Source organism: Mastacembelus armatus, chromosome 5, assembly GCF_900324485.2.
Source record: "Mastacembelus armatus chromosome 5, fMasArm1.2, whole genome shotgun sequence".
Taxonomy (NCBI): Eukaryota; Metazoa; Chordata; class Actinopteri; order Synbranchiformes; family Mastacembelidae; genus Mastacembelus; species Mastacembelus armatus.
The window spans coordinates 25,372,686-25,392,272 of NC_046637.1; the positions used below are offsets into that span (position 1 = coordinate 25,372,686).

At 43.5% G+C, this 19,587-nt stretch overlaps 2 protein-coding genes across 9 annotated transcripts in view; one reads left to right on the forward strand and one right to left on the reverse strand.

The window, feature by feature from the left end:
- The first annotated feature begins 995 nt into the window (after window positions 1–995).
- myog (myogenin) lies at window positions 996–5,054 on the forward strand. The gene is made up of 3 exons (XM_026306030.2): window positions 996–3,400; window positions 4,041–4,140; window positions 4,226–5,054. Exons 1-3 carry the CDS (start codon window positions 2,660–2,662, stop codon window positions 4,342–4,344), a joined length of 960 nt encoding a protein of 319 aa, XP_026161815.1. The 5' UTR covers window positions 996–2,659; the 3' UTR covers window positions 4,345–5,054.
- Window positions 5,055–5,171: 117 nt separating this feature from the next.
- The window catches only part of ppfia4 (PTPRF interacting protein alpha 4), a 46,713-nt gene continuing 32,297 nt past the window's right edge, over window positions 5,172–19,587 (reverse strand). For 4 of the 8 annotated variants that reach the window (XM_026307555.1, XM_026307554.1, XM_026307559.1 and 1 more), the window contains 22 exons: window positions 18,152–18,373; window positions 17,467–17,601; window positions 16,559–16,693; window positions 16,314–16,397; window positions 15,372–15,503; window positions 15,194–15,256; window positions 14,775–14,866; window positions 14,547–14,676; window positions 13,924–14,120; window positions 12,810–13,038; window positions 12,675–12,710; window positions 12,470–12,591; window positions 12,097–12,209; window positions 11,937–12,018; window positions 11,736–11,817; window positions 11,328–11,528; window positions 10,733–10,795; window positions 9,736–9,911; window positions 9,430–9,527; window positions 8,435–8,610; window positions 7,723–7,791; window positions 7,318–7,633 (listed from right to left, as the gene is read on the reverse strand). In XM_026307555.1, coding sequence (XP_026163340.1) covers window positions 7,382–7,633; window positions 7,723–7,791; window positions 8,435–8,610; window positions 9,430–9,527; window positions 9,736–9,911; window positions 10,733–10,795; window positions 11,328–11,528; window positions 11,736–11,817; window positions 11,937–12,018; window positions 12,097–12,209; window positions 12,470–12,591; window positions 12,675–12,710; window positions 12,810–13,038; window positions 13,924–14,120; window positions 14,547–14,676; window positions 14,775–14,866; window positions 15,194–15,256; window positions 15,372–15,503; window positions 16,314–16,397; window positions 16,559–16,693; window positions 17,467–17,601; window positions 18,152–18,373 — 2,889 coding nt within the window. In that variant the 3' untranslated portion in view covers window positions 7,318–7,381. Of the gene's footprint in view, window positions 6,688–7,317; window positions 7,634–7,722; window positions 7,792–8,434; window positions 8,611–9,429; window positions 9,528–9,735; window positions 9,912–10,305; window positions 10,333–10,732; window positions 10,796–11,327; window positions 11,529–11,735; window positions 11,818–11,936; window positions 12,019–12,096; window positions 12,210–12,469; window positions 12,592–12,674; window positions 12,711–12,809; window positions 13,039–13,923; window positions 14,121–14,546; window positions 14,677–14,774; window positions 14,867–15,193; window positions 15,257–15,371; window positions 15,504–16,313; window positions 16,398–16,558; window positions 16,694–17,466; window positions 17,602–18,151; window positions 18,374–19,587 lie in introns of those variants that run through there. The other 4 variants (XM_026307561.1, XM_026307562.1, XM_026307557.1 and 1 more) reach the window with 4 other exon arrangements.

The window sequence follows — 19,587 nt, forward strand, 5'->3', positions numbered from 1 at the left end:
AGATTTTATTTTGTGATGGTTCTGAGTTGTGGTTAATTTCGTACAAACAAATACAGACAGATGAAATTTGGGTATAATCCTAATTGTTCCGTGAATGAAAATTCTATTTGATCCATATGTTTTTTTTTTGGTTTGAATCCTTTACTGGATTTGATTTGACTGAACTGAGGATGGAAGATACTGTATCTCAAGTGTTCTCTTGAAAATGCTGAGAGGGGACTTGTTCCTTAAACAAAATACATGTGTGTGCCTGACATTATTACTACACACACACACACAAGTTCTCTAGTTCTGCTGACAATGGGTTAAGATGACAGAGGTTTATGAGTGACTCTGACACACTGCAGACCCCCTCCCTGCTGTGCCCCTGAGCCCAACACAGGCGTCTTTGTACTTGCTTCACCATCAGTGACTATCCATCACAGACTAACCTGACAGCCCACAACAGCCCTGTGCCAAGCTACGACTCTGCACTCTGCCTCAACCCCAAATCTGAACTCAGACCCCGGGACTAGACCACGACCCACCAGCCAAGCTTACCAAATGACTGCTGTGTGATCTCTCACTTTTAGACAACTCAGTGTTTTAAATGCCATTGTTGTTTTAACTTCCTTGGCAATAGTCCACAATTAGGAATATAGGTAAAGAAAATTTTCACTATAAGTAAACAATAACAGGGTGGCACACTGTCAGCACTGTGGGTTCACAGTAAGATTCTGGGATTGAATCCTATTTGAATCTGGGGCCTTTCTGTGGGGAGTTTGCATGTTCATACAGTGCCTATGTGGGTTTTCTCCAGATATTCCTGCTTACTCTCACAGTCCAAAGACATGCAGGTTGGGGTTAGGCTAATTGTTAACGTACGTGTGAGTGTGAGTGTTTGTTTTCAGGGTGTACCCTGCCTCTCACTCAATGTCAGCTGGGATTGGCTCCAGGATCCCCACCCCCAAGACCCTCAATGTACCAGAATAAACAATAGATGGAAAGAATTGACAAATATACAAAGCAAAATCGCCAACCTGAAATTCTTATGGTGTTAATTTAACACTTGACTCTGGTACAGTAACTCAATATGTACATAATTGAAAAAATAAAAAATTAAATACAAGTGGAAAGAATAGAAATAGAAATGTTTACACTGTTCACATATAAACACTTTTTAGTGTTGAACACTGGCGATCTGGCTGTGTGTGTGTGTGTATATATATATATATATATATATATTACATTGGAATCAATCTAACTAGACACCTGTAGCAGACAGCATACTGTATTTTGTCACACTTTTAGTGTTTTTACACATAATCAGGTTCCCTCACACCTGCATTTAGTAAAGCACTAGTTAAGAGTTCCATTAAGATGTGAGAGCTGTCTTAAAGGCACAGCAGGCATTTCAACTTTTAATAGCAGGAAAAACACAGGTGTAATCAATCACACTGACAATGAGCCTGTTCCATTTACGTGTGCCAGTAAACTCCACCCTTGAGCCAGCACGGACCACAACAAAACCCACATAAAAGCTCATTTAAATGGAGGTCAGCCACCACTTTGGTTATTAATTACACCTGCACTTCTTCTCATATGTCATGTCTGCCATAAAGCACAAGTATTTATATGTCCTTGAAAACAGCTTGTCTTGGGAAACACTCCAGGACGATCAGAACAATACAACTCATCTCACACTATGGCTGTCATTCCAGACCACTTCTCTGCTCTTTGTCTGTGCTAGTGGAAGCCAGTGTGATTTAGCTGGTAAGCTATGAGGTGAGACATGTCCTGTAAGGATTAGCACCCAGTGGCCAGGCTAGCACTGCAACTGACAGGAAGAGGTCAGGACAACAACCACCATACCTCTGGGTGGTTGTCTAATTATTGCCCCTTATTTTCTTAGAGTAAGAGGAGCTGTTGTCAACTTGGTTTATGACTTACTGTCATAAACTGTACTCTGTCCGTGTCCTGCTGGTCTGCCTGGATCAGACTCTACTGTAGCTCAGAAGGTCATTTGCATCACTCTGTGCAATTATCTTAGAAGAAAAATAAGCAGATGTGAATGTGATTACATAAAATTACGACTCACCGATAATAGAATGAACTTCGTTTTATGTCACTCCGGCTTTTACATATTCAGCACCTACCTAGTGTATCATTCTGAACCTCCAGTCACAGGCGAGTACAAGTGTTTATCTGTGACCTAGTTTTTCATAAACAACACTCTATGGCCTCATTTCCTTCTCATCCAGAACTAAGAGTCGAGCAACTTCTTGTCATTGCCTATCATTGGCTCACAGTAGAAGTGACAGCTGTCTCCAGACTGTCCCTACTGCTCAGCCCCTTCCCTTCCCTCATGGCAGGAGCCCGCATGTATGGTGTCATGGAGAGAGACGCAAGTCTGGGATTAGTTCATTAAGACCAACATCTTTGATCCGAGGTTATCTCTCCCATTTCCACAGCAACTTGATCTTATCCTGGCCTCTTAAGACACACATGAGTGCACAAGGGCGCATGCAAACGCACACCAACGGGCCTTAAAGCCCTAGAGGGCAGGGCCCAACACAAATGTGAAGTGTAGATGTGCAACAACAGCTAAACGTCGTGTCAGGTTTCTGGGGGCTCGTGCTAAATTTAACCCTGTGATCCTGCAGCAGGCAGAGGGTTTTAAATGCCAGCCTACAGTTGCTCCACACCAGTTGTTCTCCACACGTCTTCCACTCATCACAAACTCAGACTGCAGACGAAGACAGGCGCACACACTTCCTCTACGACACACATGCTCCAGGCACTGGAACGAAGACCACGTACAGCAGAACAGTTCCAAGGGAAACAGGGATCTTTGTCCCCTTGCATCCAGACCACAGCGTTGTCCAGTATGGAGCTTTTTGAGACCAACCCTTACTTCTTTCCTGACCAGCGCTTTTATGAGGGAGGAGACAGCTACTTCCCTTCTCGCCTACCTGGGGGGTTCGACCAAGCCGGCTACCAGGACAGGAACTCCATGATGGGCTTGTGTGGCAGTCTGTCCGGGGGTATTGGAGTCGGGGTCACTGCAACAGAGGACAAAGCCTCTCCGTCCAGCCTGTCACCTCACTCTGAGCCCCACTGCCCGGGCCAGTGCCTGCCCTGGGCCTGTAAGCTGTGCAAAAGGAAGACAGTGACAATGGACCGTCGGAGAGCAGCCACACTGAGGGAGAAGAGGCGTCTGAAGAAGGTGAATGAAGCCTTTGATGCACTGAAGAGGAGCACCCTGATGAACCCCAACCAGAGACTCCCCAAGGTGGAGATTTTGCGGAGCGCCATCCAGTATATTGAAAGGCTGCAGGCCCTGGTGTCCTCCCTCAACCAGCAGGACATTGAGACAGGGCAGCAGGGACTGCACTACCGACCCAGTCCGGCCCAGGCCAGAGTGAGTAGGGTAGAGAAGGGATGAGGAGAAGCATAAGGTCACCCTAACCCTAACACTAACCCTGACTACAGAGGCAACTGACAAAAAGAAAGCAGATAAACTTTAGATAAGGTACATAAATTAGAAAATGGCCAGAGTAGACATGTGTTTGACAATGTGTGACTTATCCACTCTAAAGCCTGCATTAGAACTGTTTCATTTGTATCAGTTGTAAAGCTTAAATTGAGCTGAAGTTGGTGTATTAGTCTTAGTCTGTGTCTTGCAATTATCTTCAGAGATTTTAACAGTATAACCCAATTTTCAGCTTAGTGATTTTTCAGAATATAGATGTTTTGACCTGATGGTTCAGTGAGAGACCAGTAACAAACTGATGAGACAGGTGCTAAAATATAGAAACAGACTAATAAGTGACCAGGATCCATTAATCATTGTCAAATGGTCTTACAGGAACTCTAAGATTATTTCCATCTGTATTTTCTGATGGAAAAGTCATGTCTCTCGCTGAGATAATGCTTTGTGTGTAAATTTTCCTGACAGTGTGCATTAGTGGTGCGATGTGTTTCTGTGTCGGGCAGGGTGTGCATGTCATAACACAGAGTGACTGACAGCAACTTCTGTGTGTGCATCTCCATGGCAACAGGTGTCGTCGTCAAGCGAGCCCAGTTCAGGCAGCACCTGCTGCAGTAGTCCAGAGTGGAGCAGCACGCCAGAGCAGTGCACCCAGAGCTACAGCAGTGAGGGTGAGTACAGTTCACACACATTCGGCACAAACAGGTCAACGTGCCCTCACACAGATACTGGATGTGTGACTGGGTCTCTCTGCAGATCTCATGAGTGCTGCTGATTCTCCAGAGCAAGGGAACATGCGTGCCCTGACCTCCATCGTGGACGGCATCTCTGCAGCAGACGGAGCCGTGGCCTTTCCCGTGGACATTCCCAAATAGGCCCTTCAGATGTAAGACCCATAGATGCACACAGAGCCACAGGCGCAGAGCAAATTCATGTGGCAGTAGTGGCTAGTATGAGTTGGAGGTTCAAAACAAACCCCAAACTCCATTTCAATTAATTTTTGGCTTTACTAATATGAGAGTTTCAACTTATGCTAAATTTAACTTGATGATCTATGGGTCTGCCAACCAATTCCTCCTGTACACAATGAGGCCTTCTATTCCCTGTCTTATCCTGCAGTCCAGACCTGCCTGTCTGATTCACAGGATCTCAGCCTAACTGGAGATTCAAGGACTTTGCTGCATGAACCCGACAACTAGTTATAGAGTGGATCTCTGTTAGGCTTGTCTTCAGTTTGACAGAACCACAGAGGAATGACAAAGCCTGGTTTTTCTTGTTACTTAAGTTTTCCTCTTTTGTAAACCTTTACCTGATCATTCATTGTTTTCGTGTGTGTTTTTATGCTTAAAAATAAGTTTATTTGTGGGGCCAATATGTACCATGGCAGTTTTTGACCAAGATCTGCTTAATTTAAACCGGTTATGAATGCTAGTGATGTAAATATGTTCCCTTTTCTACAGAGTGGTTTTGCCATTTTTTAAATTTTTTGCTAACTTATTTTTGACTTTTATAACTAAGATTGTTGTGAATTTGTAGATGTTCCAGAAAAGTAATATTTTCTGTCCAATAAAGACCATTTTCAATAGATTGTCCATAGTTTTTAGCCCCTCAGACCCTACCCTCTCTTTTATCATTTATAATCACACAGAGAGTTAACTAAAACAAGACAGTGATATTATCACAAGGAAGACAACATCCAAAATCCTTATAAAAACAGCTTTACTTATGTCTATATAGTGTCATAAATACAGTACACTTTTTAAATAGCCAAATAATAAAATCTTGATTTGTCAGCATTGTTTCACACCTGGAATAAAGACACAGTACTCATAGCTGCCACATAGCACATTACACCTTTTAGACACCTTGGAAAAATGGTAAAATAAAAGATTTTACGCCCATCCAGCACATCACTGCTTCATATGCTGTGTTCTCATTGGATGAGGAGTTGATCAGCCAAGAGTACTGACTGCTCACTGGCACATCTCTATGGCAACTGAAAGGGAGGTTGGACGAGTCCGTCACTGAGCAGTTAAATGTGGATTCATTGGCTGATGTTGAGCAGCAGTTTACAGTTTGATTAAGAGAAAAAGTAAAGAATCAACAGAGAGGAGCTACAGTGTTCACACTACCCATCCACAGACAAAAGTCATGGTCACATGACTGGGGTCGGCCTGTCACACACAACCTCTCTACAAGTCCCGAGCAAAGAGGCTCATTCGCTCTCACACACACAAACGCACACACACTTTGTATTAAAGGATTCTCTCTATTCTAGGCTACATAGTGTCATACAGAAGGCGAGAGAGGCGGAGAGAGGAGAGGTAACAGCTACATAGTGTTAAAAGAGGAGGAGGAAAAAGGAAAAGAACTGGAGAAGAGGCAAAGAGAAAACGCCTAAAATTGGACCCATGAACCTATGAAGAGTCCTTGTAGAAACACACCCCATCCTTAGTGAATCCCTCCCACTACCACACACTTACAGCATACGGCAAAAGACACACAAAGGCCCAACACAGAGAGAAAGAGAACAGTCACTATTGAATACAGGGCATTGGGTTTCATACAGCAATGATATATTATTTTCCATATATATTTCCAATATATATATATATTTATATATATATATATATATAATATTTCTATAAAAAACATAAGTCATCCATTTTATGTACAGAGATGATAAATGAGTAATACCTTGCATAACCGGTAGAGGGGCAATGTGCAGTGGGATCTGCCATTTATACAAGTATTCTTCAGTTCCAAGTCCAAATCAATGCCTGGGCACCATCCTTTTAAATCTTTTGTTGTACTAACCACCTATTGTGTTTCTGTGAACCAGGAAGGTTATTTTGGCGTCATGTGTAGACTATTCGAACCAGGACAAGAACCCACAGCTGAGACCAGGGGAGCAGGAGCACAACACCACAACAACAAGGCTACTGGGAGCACTGGGGTAAACTAGGAGAGACTGGGATGAGTCTCCTTTACAGCAGCGAGCGCAGCCAATGAGCACTCTCGAGAGTTCAAAGGTCAGAGTTGGCCTCTGTATTGCACGTGTCCGAAGGAGAGGTGAGAGATGAAAGATGGGAGGTGAGGCTGGGCAACAAAGGGGTGATGAATCCCCCTTACAGTGACACCCAGGCCTCCCTCTCCAGATTTGGCATATCACTCTCAAAAGGCCGCAAGCATGTGTCCGTATAAGTAATGAGAATGCACTGGAAGAGGAAAACAAAAGACATGAGGTGAAACAAGAACAAAGGCTGAGGCTAGAATACAAGACACAGTGAAGCTGGATTAAAAATATACATGGCAGAGATACAGATACAGAAATAAATCACACATGCATGAACTATTTACTAGATTTTGTTCCCTGTCTAATATTTTCTTCATCTGCGATCTTGGTACCAAGACGTTAACTTTGAACACAAGCTCAATATGTTGAATCAGTGTACCGGCTTGACGCATCATGCATGTGACTCCATGATGTACTTTTGACATTTAAGTCACAGTTGTCAGTTCATATAAGCTAAAATTTGACTTCATATTTTTACTTTTTTATATTTTTAAACATATTTTCACAGTCACAATTTTGTGCATGACTTATTCATTTATGCACAACCACAGACTAATTCACACCCATGTTTATTAGTACACACACACCTGTTTTGGCAGCTACATGCCACACAGCTGCACCTGTGTGCTCAGCAGTTTCAGGTAGTGTTTTGTTAGCTCACCTGTTAGCATTAGCGCTCCTGTTAGTAAGCAGACAGTAGTTAGCATGAATAGGTCCGCACCGCCGATGGGTCGAGCCTCGGGGGCGCCGGGGGAGGAGCTTGACAGGGTGTAGCATGGTGGGGTGTAAGCACAGCAGGACAGATAAGGCCAGGCATGCAGTTAGTCAGGACAAGCTCATAGAAACAGGCAAAGAAATACATTGGATGAAGACAAAAGAAAATATTTTTTGTGTAACACACCTTCAGGCTGGAGCTGTTTTTTGGGCATCAAATTCATAGAGGGCGGCATGGACATGGAAGGCATACGAAAGCCAGCAGGCAGCGTTTCCATGGAGCCTGCCATCATCCCAAGCCCTGTCCCTCCCTCTCGTGCCCGAAACCGCTTGCGCCACGATGGAGAGCGTCGAAAAGACTTGTCATCCCCACTCTAGTAGGATAGGGAGAAAAACAAGGTCAAACAGTTTGCCCTTTTTCAACAGTATTGTTTTTGATCAAAGCGGCAGCTTGAGAGGTTACCTCCTCCAGTCGACGGTCAGTCCCCAAGGCTAATATGTTGTTGAACTCCCTCTCCAGGACCTGCCGTGCCTGAAAAGCAGCACATACAGCCACTTTGAGCAGAAGACAGTGAGTTAACCAGCCAGGATCAGAAATGAACAAGAGCAGATGGCAAATATCAATGAAAGCTCTTGAAATAACTGTTAGATGAACAAATACATTGTAGTAGTAATAAATAATAATACAGCCGTTTTGTTGTACTGCCAATAATATTACATGTTATCAAGAAACTGAATCTGTACTGAAGCCTGTGACCAGTCAATTATGTCAAATACATTCTGCATGAGAGCACTTTTGATCCAAAAACAAGCGAGACAGAATCTGAAGCGGTACTAAATGTTGGCACGGTGTTGCCAAGAGTAGAAGGAAATGCTGACTACACACAGACCACTACGTCAACAAAAAGTAAATCAGCCAGTCTCATAAAAACCTCAGCAGCTGTTGGAAGATAGACTGCCTTGGCCCTCTGGAACTGGCAAAGTGTAGAATGTGTGATATAAAATAAAACAAATCTTTCTGTTACAAATTTATGGTTTTGGTCTACAATTTGTTAAGACTGCCCACAAAATGGAGCAAACTGCCCTTAAAACCTAATCATACTCTTGATATCATGTCACATTAGTTCAGTCACTGCACACTGACGGTAAATGTTTGTGTTTTCCTCTATAACCACCTGTGTGTTCTGCATAGGGATCTGCAGGATAAGCGCCAGGCTGCTGTAGTCGAAGGTCTCATCTAGAGCGATCAGTGCTCCGTGAACACCGCTCTCCAGCAGGTTGGTGCTATACTCCCTCAGACCAATGGACTGCACCCAGTGGATCACCTGCTCATTAGTCCACACCAACACATCTAAAGTGAAAGAGGAAGAGCTCTGACTCACGCCACTGTAGGACAGTGTCACATGTGTCCACACATATCACACATATCATTATCAGTAAGTAGAAGTGACTTGGGTCAAAGAAAGAGGACTAGAAACCAAAAGATAAAGAGATAATGGTGTCAACTCAGTGGCACACTCCCTTTCTTCATTTAAAGCACAGCTGTCAGCCAGCTTTTCAAGTTGGAACAGGCGGTCTGTGTGTGTGTGTGTGTGTGTGTGTGTGTGTGTGTGTGCATGTGTAAACAGGGCAGGAGTCTGATTTGACACGACAGCTGAGTCAAGTTCATGTGCAGAACTCAAGGTCAAAAGGGCAGGAGCATTGGCTGGATCTAAGATATGTGGGGGTGTGCCTGAAATATGTGTTGTGTTGACACACTCACATTGTGGGGACTTACCTTCCTTACCATGTAAATCATTGAGTTTTAGGGTTAGTGTAAGGTTAGGAGGGGTTAGGGTTAGATAAGTAGTGGTTATGGTTATGGTAAGGGTAAGTCTCCAGGACATGAAAGTAAGTCAATGTTAAGTCTCCATGAGGAATACAAACGAATCACTCTTGGCATGTGGAGATTTGGATTATAAGATTATATTCAGTTGGGTTTTTGACAGTGAAACATGCAGCTGTTTTAATGCTCAGGCCACATTAACAGTATCAGACAAAACCACTAGGTGGTACTCTGTCCTGATGAGACTTTGGATGTATATAAACTAGTGTTTGGGTGTGTTTAAATCTGTGTGGTTGCCGTTTTGCCTTTTTGTCACTGTGTGTATCAGGGTGTGTGTAAGTGCACCTTTCATGTCGTGTTGGCTGTCCTCTCTCCGACGCTCCAGGTCTTTCCTGTCATAATTGAGTCTCTTCAAGCACATAATCCCATACTGCAGACTAGCCCTGGTATACACACATGGGCACATACAGGAAGACACAGACACACATAAACACACACAAACATGATGAAACAAACAGGCTCTCACACGCAGACACACAGAAAAGGATTAGCACAGCATCATTAGCCTTCTCATCTCCATTGCTAATGTATCTAGTTAGCAGATGAGAGCGTAGGCTGATCAAACACCAGCTTAGCAAATGAGCCACAGACCTATGAAAGCTGTCCACCATCTTGAGGTGGCTCCTCAGGTCCTTCTTGGTGAGGTGGTCCAGCATGCGGGCGTCCACCAGGGACTCCATGAAGTAGGACCGATACTGCGGCAAACCCAGGCTGGGCAGCCACTCGTTACCAATCCACTCGTGGTTCATGTCTCCATATGCCAGAGTCTACAGGCAGAAGAACATGTACTGTTAAGAATTTGTGGAACAGAAAAAAAAGGCTACTTTCAGGATTGTGTAAAAAACAATGTTATTTTGTGCCAAAAGCTACGCAAATGGTAAAACCAGTAGAATTTCTGTCATTTTGTATAATTAATAATATTATAGTCAAATCTTCTGCATATACACTGAGTGATGCAGCTGTTTGAATCTGTTTACACTGTGGGTCCAAAGGTAAAACAAGCTTTTCTCACAGTAGTTGTCACATCAGCAAAAGCACAGGTGTTACTAACACTTAGGTTGTCCTTATTCAAACACAAGTGTGTACTGTATGTGTCAGTGAAGAGGATGGATGTAGTTTCAGTGTCTGTGCAGACAGATGTTAATGGAGCAGCGACCTCACCTGTGCCCAGCTGCCCTCCTCATTCTCCTGAGTGGCAGCATGGTAGAGACAATATAGAAGGTTAGAGAGAGAGGGGCTAACCCACCACACATACTGCACATCAAACACACACACACACACACACACACACAGGTCTTTTTCTGAAGTTAACCTTCAATCATATCAGTTTGTTGTAATTACACACTCATATCATTATGCAAACTTTTCATGGAGACAGCAGAGATCACATGACCACAGGTTACATCACCTGCCTCCGGCACCCACATACAAATACCAGAACGAGCACAAAAATGCGTCAGCGTGATGTAGGGGGTATTTAAAGGGGTCTTTCAGGATCGGACATATGTGTGTCATGGTGGGGACAGTGTGAGTGCAAGGGAGTGTTTGGTGGGGGGAAAGGGGAGGAGAGCACCCAGATGGTACTGACCGCTTTAGTAGAGGAAGCCAGGTTCTCCATCTCTTCATGAGTCACCCACACATTTCCGGAGGACTGTTCGGAGGATGGAAGCACACCCAAACACACACACACACACACACACACACACACAAACACGCATATGCAAACAAACCAAAGAAATCACTCATGTGTACATTTTCACACATACCAACCCTCACGTGCGCACACATACACACACACACACACACACACACACACACACACACACACAGACAAACATTGTGTTGTGTAATACCAAGGGAGGGAGTGTATTTCAGGCAGGTAGTTTGCAGCTATATCGAGCACTGTTTGTGAGTTGTTTTCACCCCATGCAATTTATGGCAGCAGAAAAGACAAGTCAGCCTAGATAAAGGCAGAAAGAGTCTGTAAACTGTGGTGTCATCTCCTCAGGGTGAAGAGTGAAGGTTAAGCCTTACAGTGGAAGAGGTTTTGGTTTTCAGTGCTGTTAAGTTTTATGTGGGCTAATGTGTTCACTTATTTATTCGCTCTTTGTGTATGAACATTTACGAGCATGAAGAAAGCAGTGCATGTTTCATAGAGGGGTGTGTGGTGTGTGTTTTGTTACCGTTCTGGAGGTGAGTGGTGCAGAGGGGCTGGTGAGAGAGACCATCTCCTGGATGGCCAGGCGGAGTTTGAGTCGGTGCAGGGGGTTGCTGATGCCAATCTCCCTCTGGATCTCTGTATCTGACAGCGCTGACATGATGGCGCCGCTCTTCACATTGGCTCGACACGCTGCTACATACCACGCTGGCATACCCACCCACAGCTGGTGAGAGTCATCAAGAACAGAACATTCAACGTCAACAACAATGTCACTATAAAATGTCAGACAGATGAAGAAGGGAGTGTAGATCTGGCTGTAATGGTCCATCTGATATTTCATATCACTGTATTTCCTTTTCAATCAGAAATAGCAGCAGCCTGGCATAGAGATACAAAATGATTAATTGTTACATATAAATTAGTGCAATACCTCTAGCCAGGAGACGACAGTAGGGCCATCCCACTGGGCAAATGGGAGACCTTTTTTCCTGGCATCTTCTAGAAGCTCGTGTCTGAAGAGGGAGTTGAAACAAAGCAGATGGAAAGGAGAAACAGGAGAGAGAAGGCTTGGTTAATACCTAAAACGAAGAAAAAAACACACATATACTCGGAGAAAGAAACATGCTTTTACTTTTTCTTCATCCTGCGGTCCCGCTCAGCCTGAGTACCCAGTTTTCCCAGAGTCATAGTGTCACCGATGCCCATTTCAAAGTCTGAAATACAGAAAGAAACTGTTAATTTCTGTGAATCTCACAGTGTCTCTCAGTGTGGATCTGTAGTCTGTGCTGTACCCGATAATGCTGGTAGAGATTGTCCATCCCTGCCCACTGTCTGGTCCAGTCTACCCTTCTCCTTCTTCCCAAACAATCGGCCAATAGATGACTTGATGCCTTTCTTCGGCTTGCTGCAACCAAATAAAACAGTGCCACAGGTTAGTGGGAACTGGGGTAGTGCACAGGATATAAATCATCACCTGACTGAGATTTATTTCTGTCATGGCGACACATGTTGCCTGTGTATGGAGAAAAATGGTTTTGATTTTTGCTTATATGTGCCTACCTGAATGTGTGAAGTTGGTAGAGAGGAATCTAATGGGGAAAGAGCTTGTGTGCGTGCGTGCGTGCGTGCGTGTGTGTGTGTGTGTGTGTGTGTGTGCATTTTTACCCTCGACCATCCTCTAGACTGCCTGTGAACTGGGCAAAATTGGTGTCTAGCCGTAAACTGCGGGGGGAGGAGGGAGGAGACGTCTCACACTTGATAGTAGCTTTGTCCACTTCCACTGGAGACTAGAGGAGTTACAAAAGCAATTCTGTCACACAATCCAGTCAGACAAAATGCACTGTGATAATACTTGTGTTTGCAGACTTACTGCTACTTTCCTGCGGTGTTTCCTTAAGTCACTTGGCTATCAGAAACAAAACAACACACGTTATAAAGAAACGGACGCTTGCTTATGGTCAGTATGCTGCTATTTGTGTGTGACGGAGTGTGTGTGCTCTCTGACCAGAGTCATGATGCCTAGATGATGGCTGGTGTTGCGTCCATGGTGTTTAGGTGTAGAATGGCCACTGGTGGGTGGGGAAGAGGATGATGCCAGGGACTGGGCGGTAGCTGAGGTGGGCAAGGCCCGGGGTCTAAGTGTCACATTGAGTCCATCCATGCTGCTGCTGTTCACCCGAGACTCAAGCTCATCAGAGCGCAGGTCTGCTGATTCCCTCTCCACCTGGATCATCCTGCACAGACACGCACAAGCATGCACACATGCATAGTTAATATCAAACCTTAATTAACATATACATCATGTTCTGTTCTGTTGTAATACACAGATGTAATTTGTAAGATCATCATGTTTTCATATCATAGCACATCACAGATTTCTTTATTGTTCACATCCATCCATCCATTATCTATAGCCGCTTATTCCTATACATTCTTAGAGTCCCAGGGATCTGCTGGAGCCTATCCCAGCTCTCTTTGGGTGAAAGGCAGGGGTCCACCCTGGACAGGTCACCAGTCCATCACAGGGCCACATAGAGACAAACAACCTCACACACTCACACTCACTCCTATGGGCAATTTAGAGTCACCAATCAACCTGACATACATGTTTTTGGACTGTGGGAGGAAACCAGAGCTTCCTAACCCTAACTGGAGTAGTTCAATTTAAAAAAAAAGTAATCATCCTTAAAAAAAACACACAGTTTTAAACAATGGTTGTGATAAATTGAGGGACTCTTGCTTTTTGGCCATTTTGCATTTTCTCTCCAGAAACATATTCTGAGTTGTCACAACAGGACCTTGTTTACTGTAAACTGCAATAAACAGCATCCTCCTCCAGCAGAAACCAGAACTGAAGAATGGTGAGTGTTATCTACATGCTACCATCTCTCTATCTAATGCCACTATCAGTTCTGGTGCATCGTGTCTGGCCACAGGCTGCATTATTTGCTGCACTGTATTATCTTCACAATGTTTCTATTGTAATTATTTGTGGTATTATCTTTCATACTTTGTTCTCTTATCTCTATCGTGTTTCTTGTTGCTTTGCTGACCCAGTTTCCTCATTGGTATCATGAAACTGTCATGTGCCGTAATCTAATGTGCCTGCAATATGTCACCTTATCTCTTCATTGATAGCGTCAAGCTGCTCCTGCAGCATGAGAGCAAGAGTCTGAGCATCTGACTGGCCGCTCGGAGAGAGCAGGGCAGAGCTAACGTCGTCATCCAAGTCTGACTCTGCCTCGATGTCGCTGCCGAGGAGGTGGCTGACGCTCCCACGTAGAGATGGGTAGTCCTGCTCAAACACCGCGCACACCTGAACACAATAAATACACAAGCTTTAACATTAATACATGATATATGATAGAATGCACTATATGAACAAGCCCCCATTAAATGTGCACATGTAAAAATACAACAGGACACTTGTGAAAGTATGTGGGCAGTTGTGAGAACAAATGGATGAGCAAGGAACTTACATCAGACAGCATGTCCATGGCAGCAGGTGAGAGACAGGAAGAAGGAGAGGTTAGTAGAGAATGGTATGTTAGACATGAAGATCATCAGACATCAGCCAAGCAATCAAGACACTTATTGGCAAAGATGACGTGAACTTTGATAAAGCACTGGTACGGAGCTGAATGTGGTTAGAAGAACAGCTGACATATGATCTTGTCCGCTGTAGTCTGCTTAGTTCAGGTGTACGTGCAGCTGTTTGGCTCGATAAAGACATGATTAGCACCTTGTTTGGGTCGTCTCGTAACGCAGACAGTCTGCCCTTCTGTGCCCTCCTGATCACAGTCGTGCTGTAGTGGCCATCTTGGCCTTCCACCACAGAAAAGCGAAGGTCACTGACACTACCAAGGTGAGATCTGTAATTAAAGACACAGAGTACATCAATATTGTTCAAACCCTATATTTTACAGTGAATATTGAAGAACGTGTGTCAAGGAGCTGTGCCTTTGCCTACCGAGGGTGCGTTCCATCTCCAAACACTCCACTGCGGCGTTTCAGATGGTCGATCTCATTTCTCAACTTTTCTATTTCTCCAATCAGCCGTTCCTGAGTGACAGTGAAGTTGTATTGTCAAGGTATTTAGATTTTTTATTAAAATAAAGTAGTAATCAAAGCTACTTCAATACAAGTAAAAAGTATAGAGTTAATATCAAGTTACAGCCAGCAAAACTGGATAGTGAGAAAATCATCTAGCAATCCAAAAATTCACATGGTCCCTGTGCCAGGCCAAGAAGTAGTCTGGCACATGACCATCTGTAAATTCTCAATGCATAATTGCACTTTAGTTAAATTCCTAAATGATCATGTGTGCGAGTTCAGCAAAGAGAGAACAGTGATTTTCAGCAGTATGTGAATTGGTGAATTCTTACTAACCCTGGTGTGGTGAAATTCTTCAAGCTGTTTCTGGCAGTTCTCAAGGTCCTGAATAAGGGAGTTCTAGAAAAAAATAAAAAACCACGTCAAAACAAATCTGTGTTATGCTTTTTTCACTTGTTCTTAACAACAATATGAGCTGCCAATGCTTAGATGAATGTGTGTGTATAGGCCTTGCCTTGTCCTCCAGGGCAGCCATGCGTTCTTTCAAATGGAGCTGCAGCCTTTCATTGGACTCGGTGAGCAGACGATCCACAGTGTCAGATAAACGTTTGTTGTGCTCCTCATTCATTTTCTCCCTCTGTCGAGCCTGATGAGCGGAGACAGAACCAGACAGGCGGAATAACATCATCAAATTTATCTCTTTGACACAGACTCTATTTAAGTGTATTTACGCTGCTAATCAAGCATCTCTGCATGGATTAAAGGATGAAGTGTGCATTTAGCCCAAGATCACCAGCTGCCAGATATAGGTCTTCTTGGCCAACAATAGATCTCACAGCCAGAATGATTTAATTACAGTCATTTATGTGACGTTAAGAAGGGGTTAAATGCCTTCTCTTAAATGGGAAGCGCTGTGCTTAATATGCATTCTACAGTAATTTCATTAAAGTAAATTAACAGACACACATGTGCATCCTCTTCCAACTAAAAATAGGCATGAAGTCACAAAGAGAGAGACAGAAATGAGCCCTGCGTGAATTATTCAGAGTCTAAAGATAGCAGCGAATCAGTCTTGTGTGTGTGTATGGGGAGGGGGGGATCAGGATATGTTGATTATAAATGAAAATTCAAATTCATGTAAAATGCACCAGAAAACTGAAGAGGTCTTTTAATGTGTGTCTATCCTGTATCTGTTTGTACATGTGCCAGGTGTATGCATGAAGGAGCACAAAGCCAAGAGTCAAGGCGTCCAACTAATGTGAAGCATCAGCCCACGCACACACTCGCACACACTCACACACACACACACACACACACACACACTCAAACATGAATTGCACAGTGCATAGTGTGAGGTCAGAGAAACCCTGCAGGGCTGTTGCACACACACATACACAAATACACGCACACATACACGCACACACACACACACACACACACACACACACACACGGACCCGTCCTAGCTCTTGGTTCTTTTCCTCCAGTTGTGATTCCAGCTGTCGGAGGCGCTCCTCAACGTTGCCATGGCGCTCCTCAGCCTGCAGGAGGAGACACATGCATGTAAGTACAACTGGTGCTATAAGTTCTGTAGCTGTAATCTGCTTGCTTCTATATATTTGACTAAAAATGAATCTTATTTCATTTTCTCAGTATCCTTTGGTGTAGTTTTACACCTCTGTGTGTGCTGGTTGTGTGTTACCTTGGAGAGTGCTGCCACTCTCTGTGCGAGTTCAGCTTCTACCTCAGGCAGCGTCTCAGCCTTCCTCATGGTCTGAGCCAGTCTCTGCTCCGCCATCTCTAGCATCTCCTGCAGCTGGCGCACCTTCTCTTCGCTCTGACACACACACATGCAAATAAAGAAGAGACACACTAGTGGAATCACAAGAGAGATGTCATCAGTGCAGCCACTGAATAGCAAGGACATGACACATGGGCCCAAATAGAGGATGTTGTTGCTATTCCCCATGTGGAGCTGAACTCAAATCCTTTGTGAACTACACCTGAACCGTTAAGTCTAGCATTGCTATTGGTCAGCTATTCCACTGACTGAAACAGTTTAACACCATTAATACATAGTCACACTTTTAAAAATGAAAACTCAATTGATTTTCTGATTTTCTTATTATCTCAGCTTTATTGTGCATGACATGGTCGAGGCATGAAATATTAAAATGTTGCAAGAGAGAAAGTGAGCACATTAACTGGAATCCATAACTCATGGCTGACTGATGTCAACTCGCATTATGATGAATGTGCCCTTTGTGGTGTCACTAAACAACACATTATGATTGTAACACTTTCTCAAGAAGCCTGAATATTGAGACTAAAGACATGGCACATTCATAAATATTGATTCAGTCCTTATGTGAGGGTTCATTAACTGATTTATGACAGAGCAGTTTTCGAAGACACTGTGCTGAAATCCCAACTGGGTATCTTTGGAATTGCTCAGCTTAGTGTAATGTAAAGGATGTGACATTAGGGAAGGCAGCCATCATCCATTTCACATTAATGTTTTTCTGAATGTTTTGGTTGATAGTTCAACCAGGAAAAAGCTCAATTATTTCCATGGTTCTTTTAAACTTATACATGGCTTGTTTGTGTTACCTGTCGGTGCAGGGAGTCCTTGGTAGCCAGTTCATTCTCCAGCTTGTCGTTTAGATCGTGGATGTGTGTGGTCTCCCGCTGAGCAGCCAGGTAGCGTTTCTCTAACGTTGTTATCCTCTCTTCCATATCCTCTCTCTTCAGGGGCAGAGATGCAACAACAACCAGAAAATTGTGAGAGAAAAACTAACAGCTTTTGCATTGTGAAGCCAAAACCAAACCATGTAGTTACTGCATTTACATCTGTACTGTTATCATTTCAAATCTGTATTATAGACAGGAGTAGACCTGTACTAATTGAAAAGACCATGGTTTTGCTTAAATATCATAATAAATATGCAATTACAATAAACATTAATGTGGATTTTCTCAAAATTGACTGATTCTTCCTGGCTTTAGAAAACCCCCTGAATGATTTTTGATTTAAAAATAGCATTGTGTGTGCCTTGTAGTTGCTATAGATGGTGTATAAAACACAATATTGTACATGTTCAGTCCAGCCCCGCCATCTGGTATCGTGTACAGTTTCTCTGTGGGAGTGAGAATTGTCAATGGAACAGAAAACTCTATTTTTAAGTCTGATTAACAGTGAATAATGCATTAATATACATTTTATTAGCTTTCACTGAAAAACTTCCAGGTTTTGTAGCCCACGTGCCGAACAAAAGCACATTTCCTTTACTCTTACCTCTCGCTGTTCCCTCTGTTGTTTGAGTGACAGCTCCTCGCTGCGGCTCAGTTCTCGGCGGGCGTTTGCAAGCTCCGCTTCAAGCTCAGCCACACGGGCGTTGAGATTGGCAGAGTGCTCGCGACTCTGGGCCAGCTCCTTATTGGTCCGATCCAGCAGCTCCTGAAGCTCAGTCACCCTGCTGCCATCATCGTGAGCATCTATGGAGCCATTGGGAAGTCTCTTTAAAGAAAAACACAAATTAATAGATGTACAGTAAATACACATTGTCACATGAAATGTATTTTAGAGCTGAGCAACATAGATAATGCACCCTCCAACAAAACTGTGCATGGTTGGAGGGCGTTGAAAGTTGTTGAACTGATAAAGTTGGATGACCTAGATAAAAAAGTGTTGGGTATTATGCATATGACTGTGGGTTGTGTGGGGTTAGGCTGCCATGCTGTTGTTTTGATGTTGTTTCTCTTGTCCTTACAACTCAAAGTGCAGTTAATTCCAGGGCCATAATTAAACAGACCTTCAGGGACACATATTCAGACAGGCAACACAGTGGGCAGCCAAAGTTAGTGGGACCTACTCTGCTTCCTCCTGTTCCTATTATGCCCTGCTCATGAATACCTTACAGGAGCATAAACATTCACAAAAACACTAAGGAAATAGAGCTAAATGGCGTGAAACTGTGTAATAAAACACAACTGGTGATTATTGCAATTGTGCATAATTCCAGTTTAGCTATATAAACTCATTAAATTTACTCCCAGGCACTTAGGAAATGGCATTGCCTTGGTTAGGGTTCCTGCTGAAAAAATACTCGTGGTCATGATAATTTTTTTGGAATAAAAATATCCTCTAAAGGGTGCTACTTGCAACATCCTGGGGCAATGACTGTCAGCAGCCGTTGTCATGGGCAAAGTGTGTGTGTTCGCACAGTTCACACTACATGCTTCCTCTTAATGCTCGGACTCTAGCCAGTTCTCTCGTTCTTTCTGCCTTGTTGCCTATGGCCATCCTATAATGCAGCCATTCCCTGCTCTCATCCTTTCCTAATGGTAAGCTACTGATTTATCAAGTTTAATTATTCTTTAAAAAATATAATGACACTATTTTTTGCTTTTACTATCTCTAAGCCACAAAAAAAATCCAGAGCCAAAGTATGTGGATCTTTTCCTTCTTGGCATATTTACATGAAGGAAATTTCCATTCAGATAAAAACAAGCTCGGCTATTTAATCACGAGGAGGTTTGTGATTCCCCATGGATGGATCCAGACAGTGTTATATAATGTGTACTCATTTCAGGGTTGGCCTCAAACCAGGGAGCACAGGGCTCCAACACAGAGCATGGGCCATTATCAAGATTATCATAAAGGTGGGGTTATGTGTAAGTAGATATGTTAATGAGTGGGAGAAAGACAGAAAGACGATTGAAAGAAAGTGA

Bases quoted from the DNA above. Each gene is read 5' to 3' on its own strand.
- myog (XM_026306030.2), top strand. From the start codon at position 2,660: ATGCCAGCCTACAGTTGCTCCACACCAGTTGTTCTCCACACGTCTTCC. The intron at 3,401-4,040 runs GTGAGTAGGGTA...CCATGGCAACAG, and splicing joins CCAGTCCGGCCCAGGCCAGA to GTGTCGTCGTCAAGCGAGCC. The intron at 4,141-4,225 runs GTGAGTACAGTT...GTCTCTCTGCAG, and splicing joins CCAGAGCTACAGCAGTGAGG to ATCTCATGAGTGCTGCTGAT.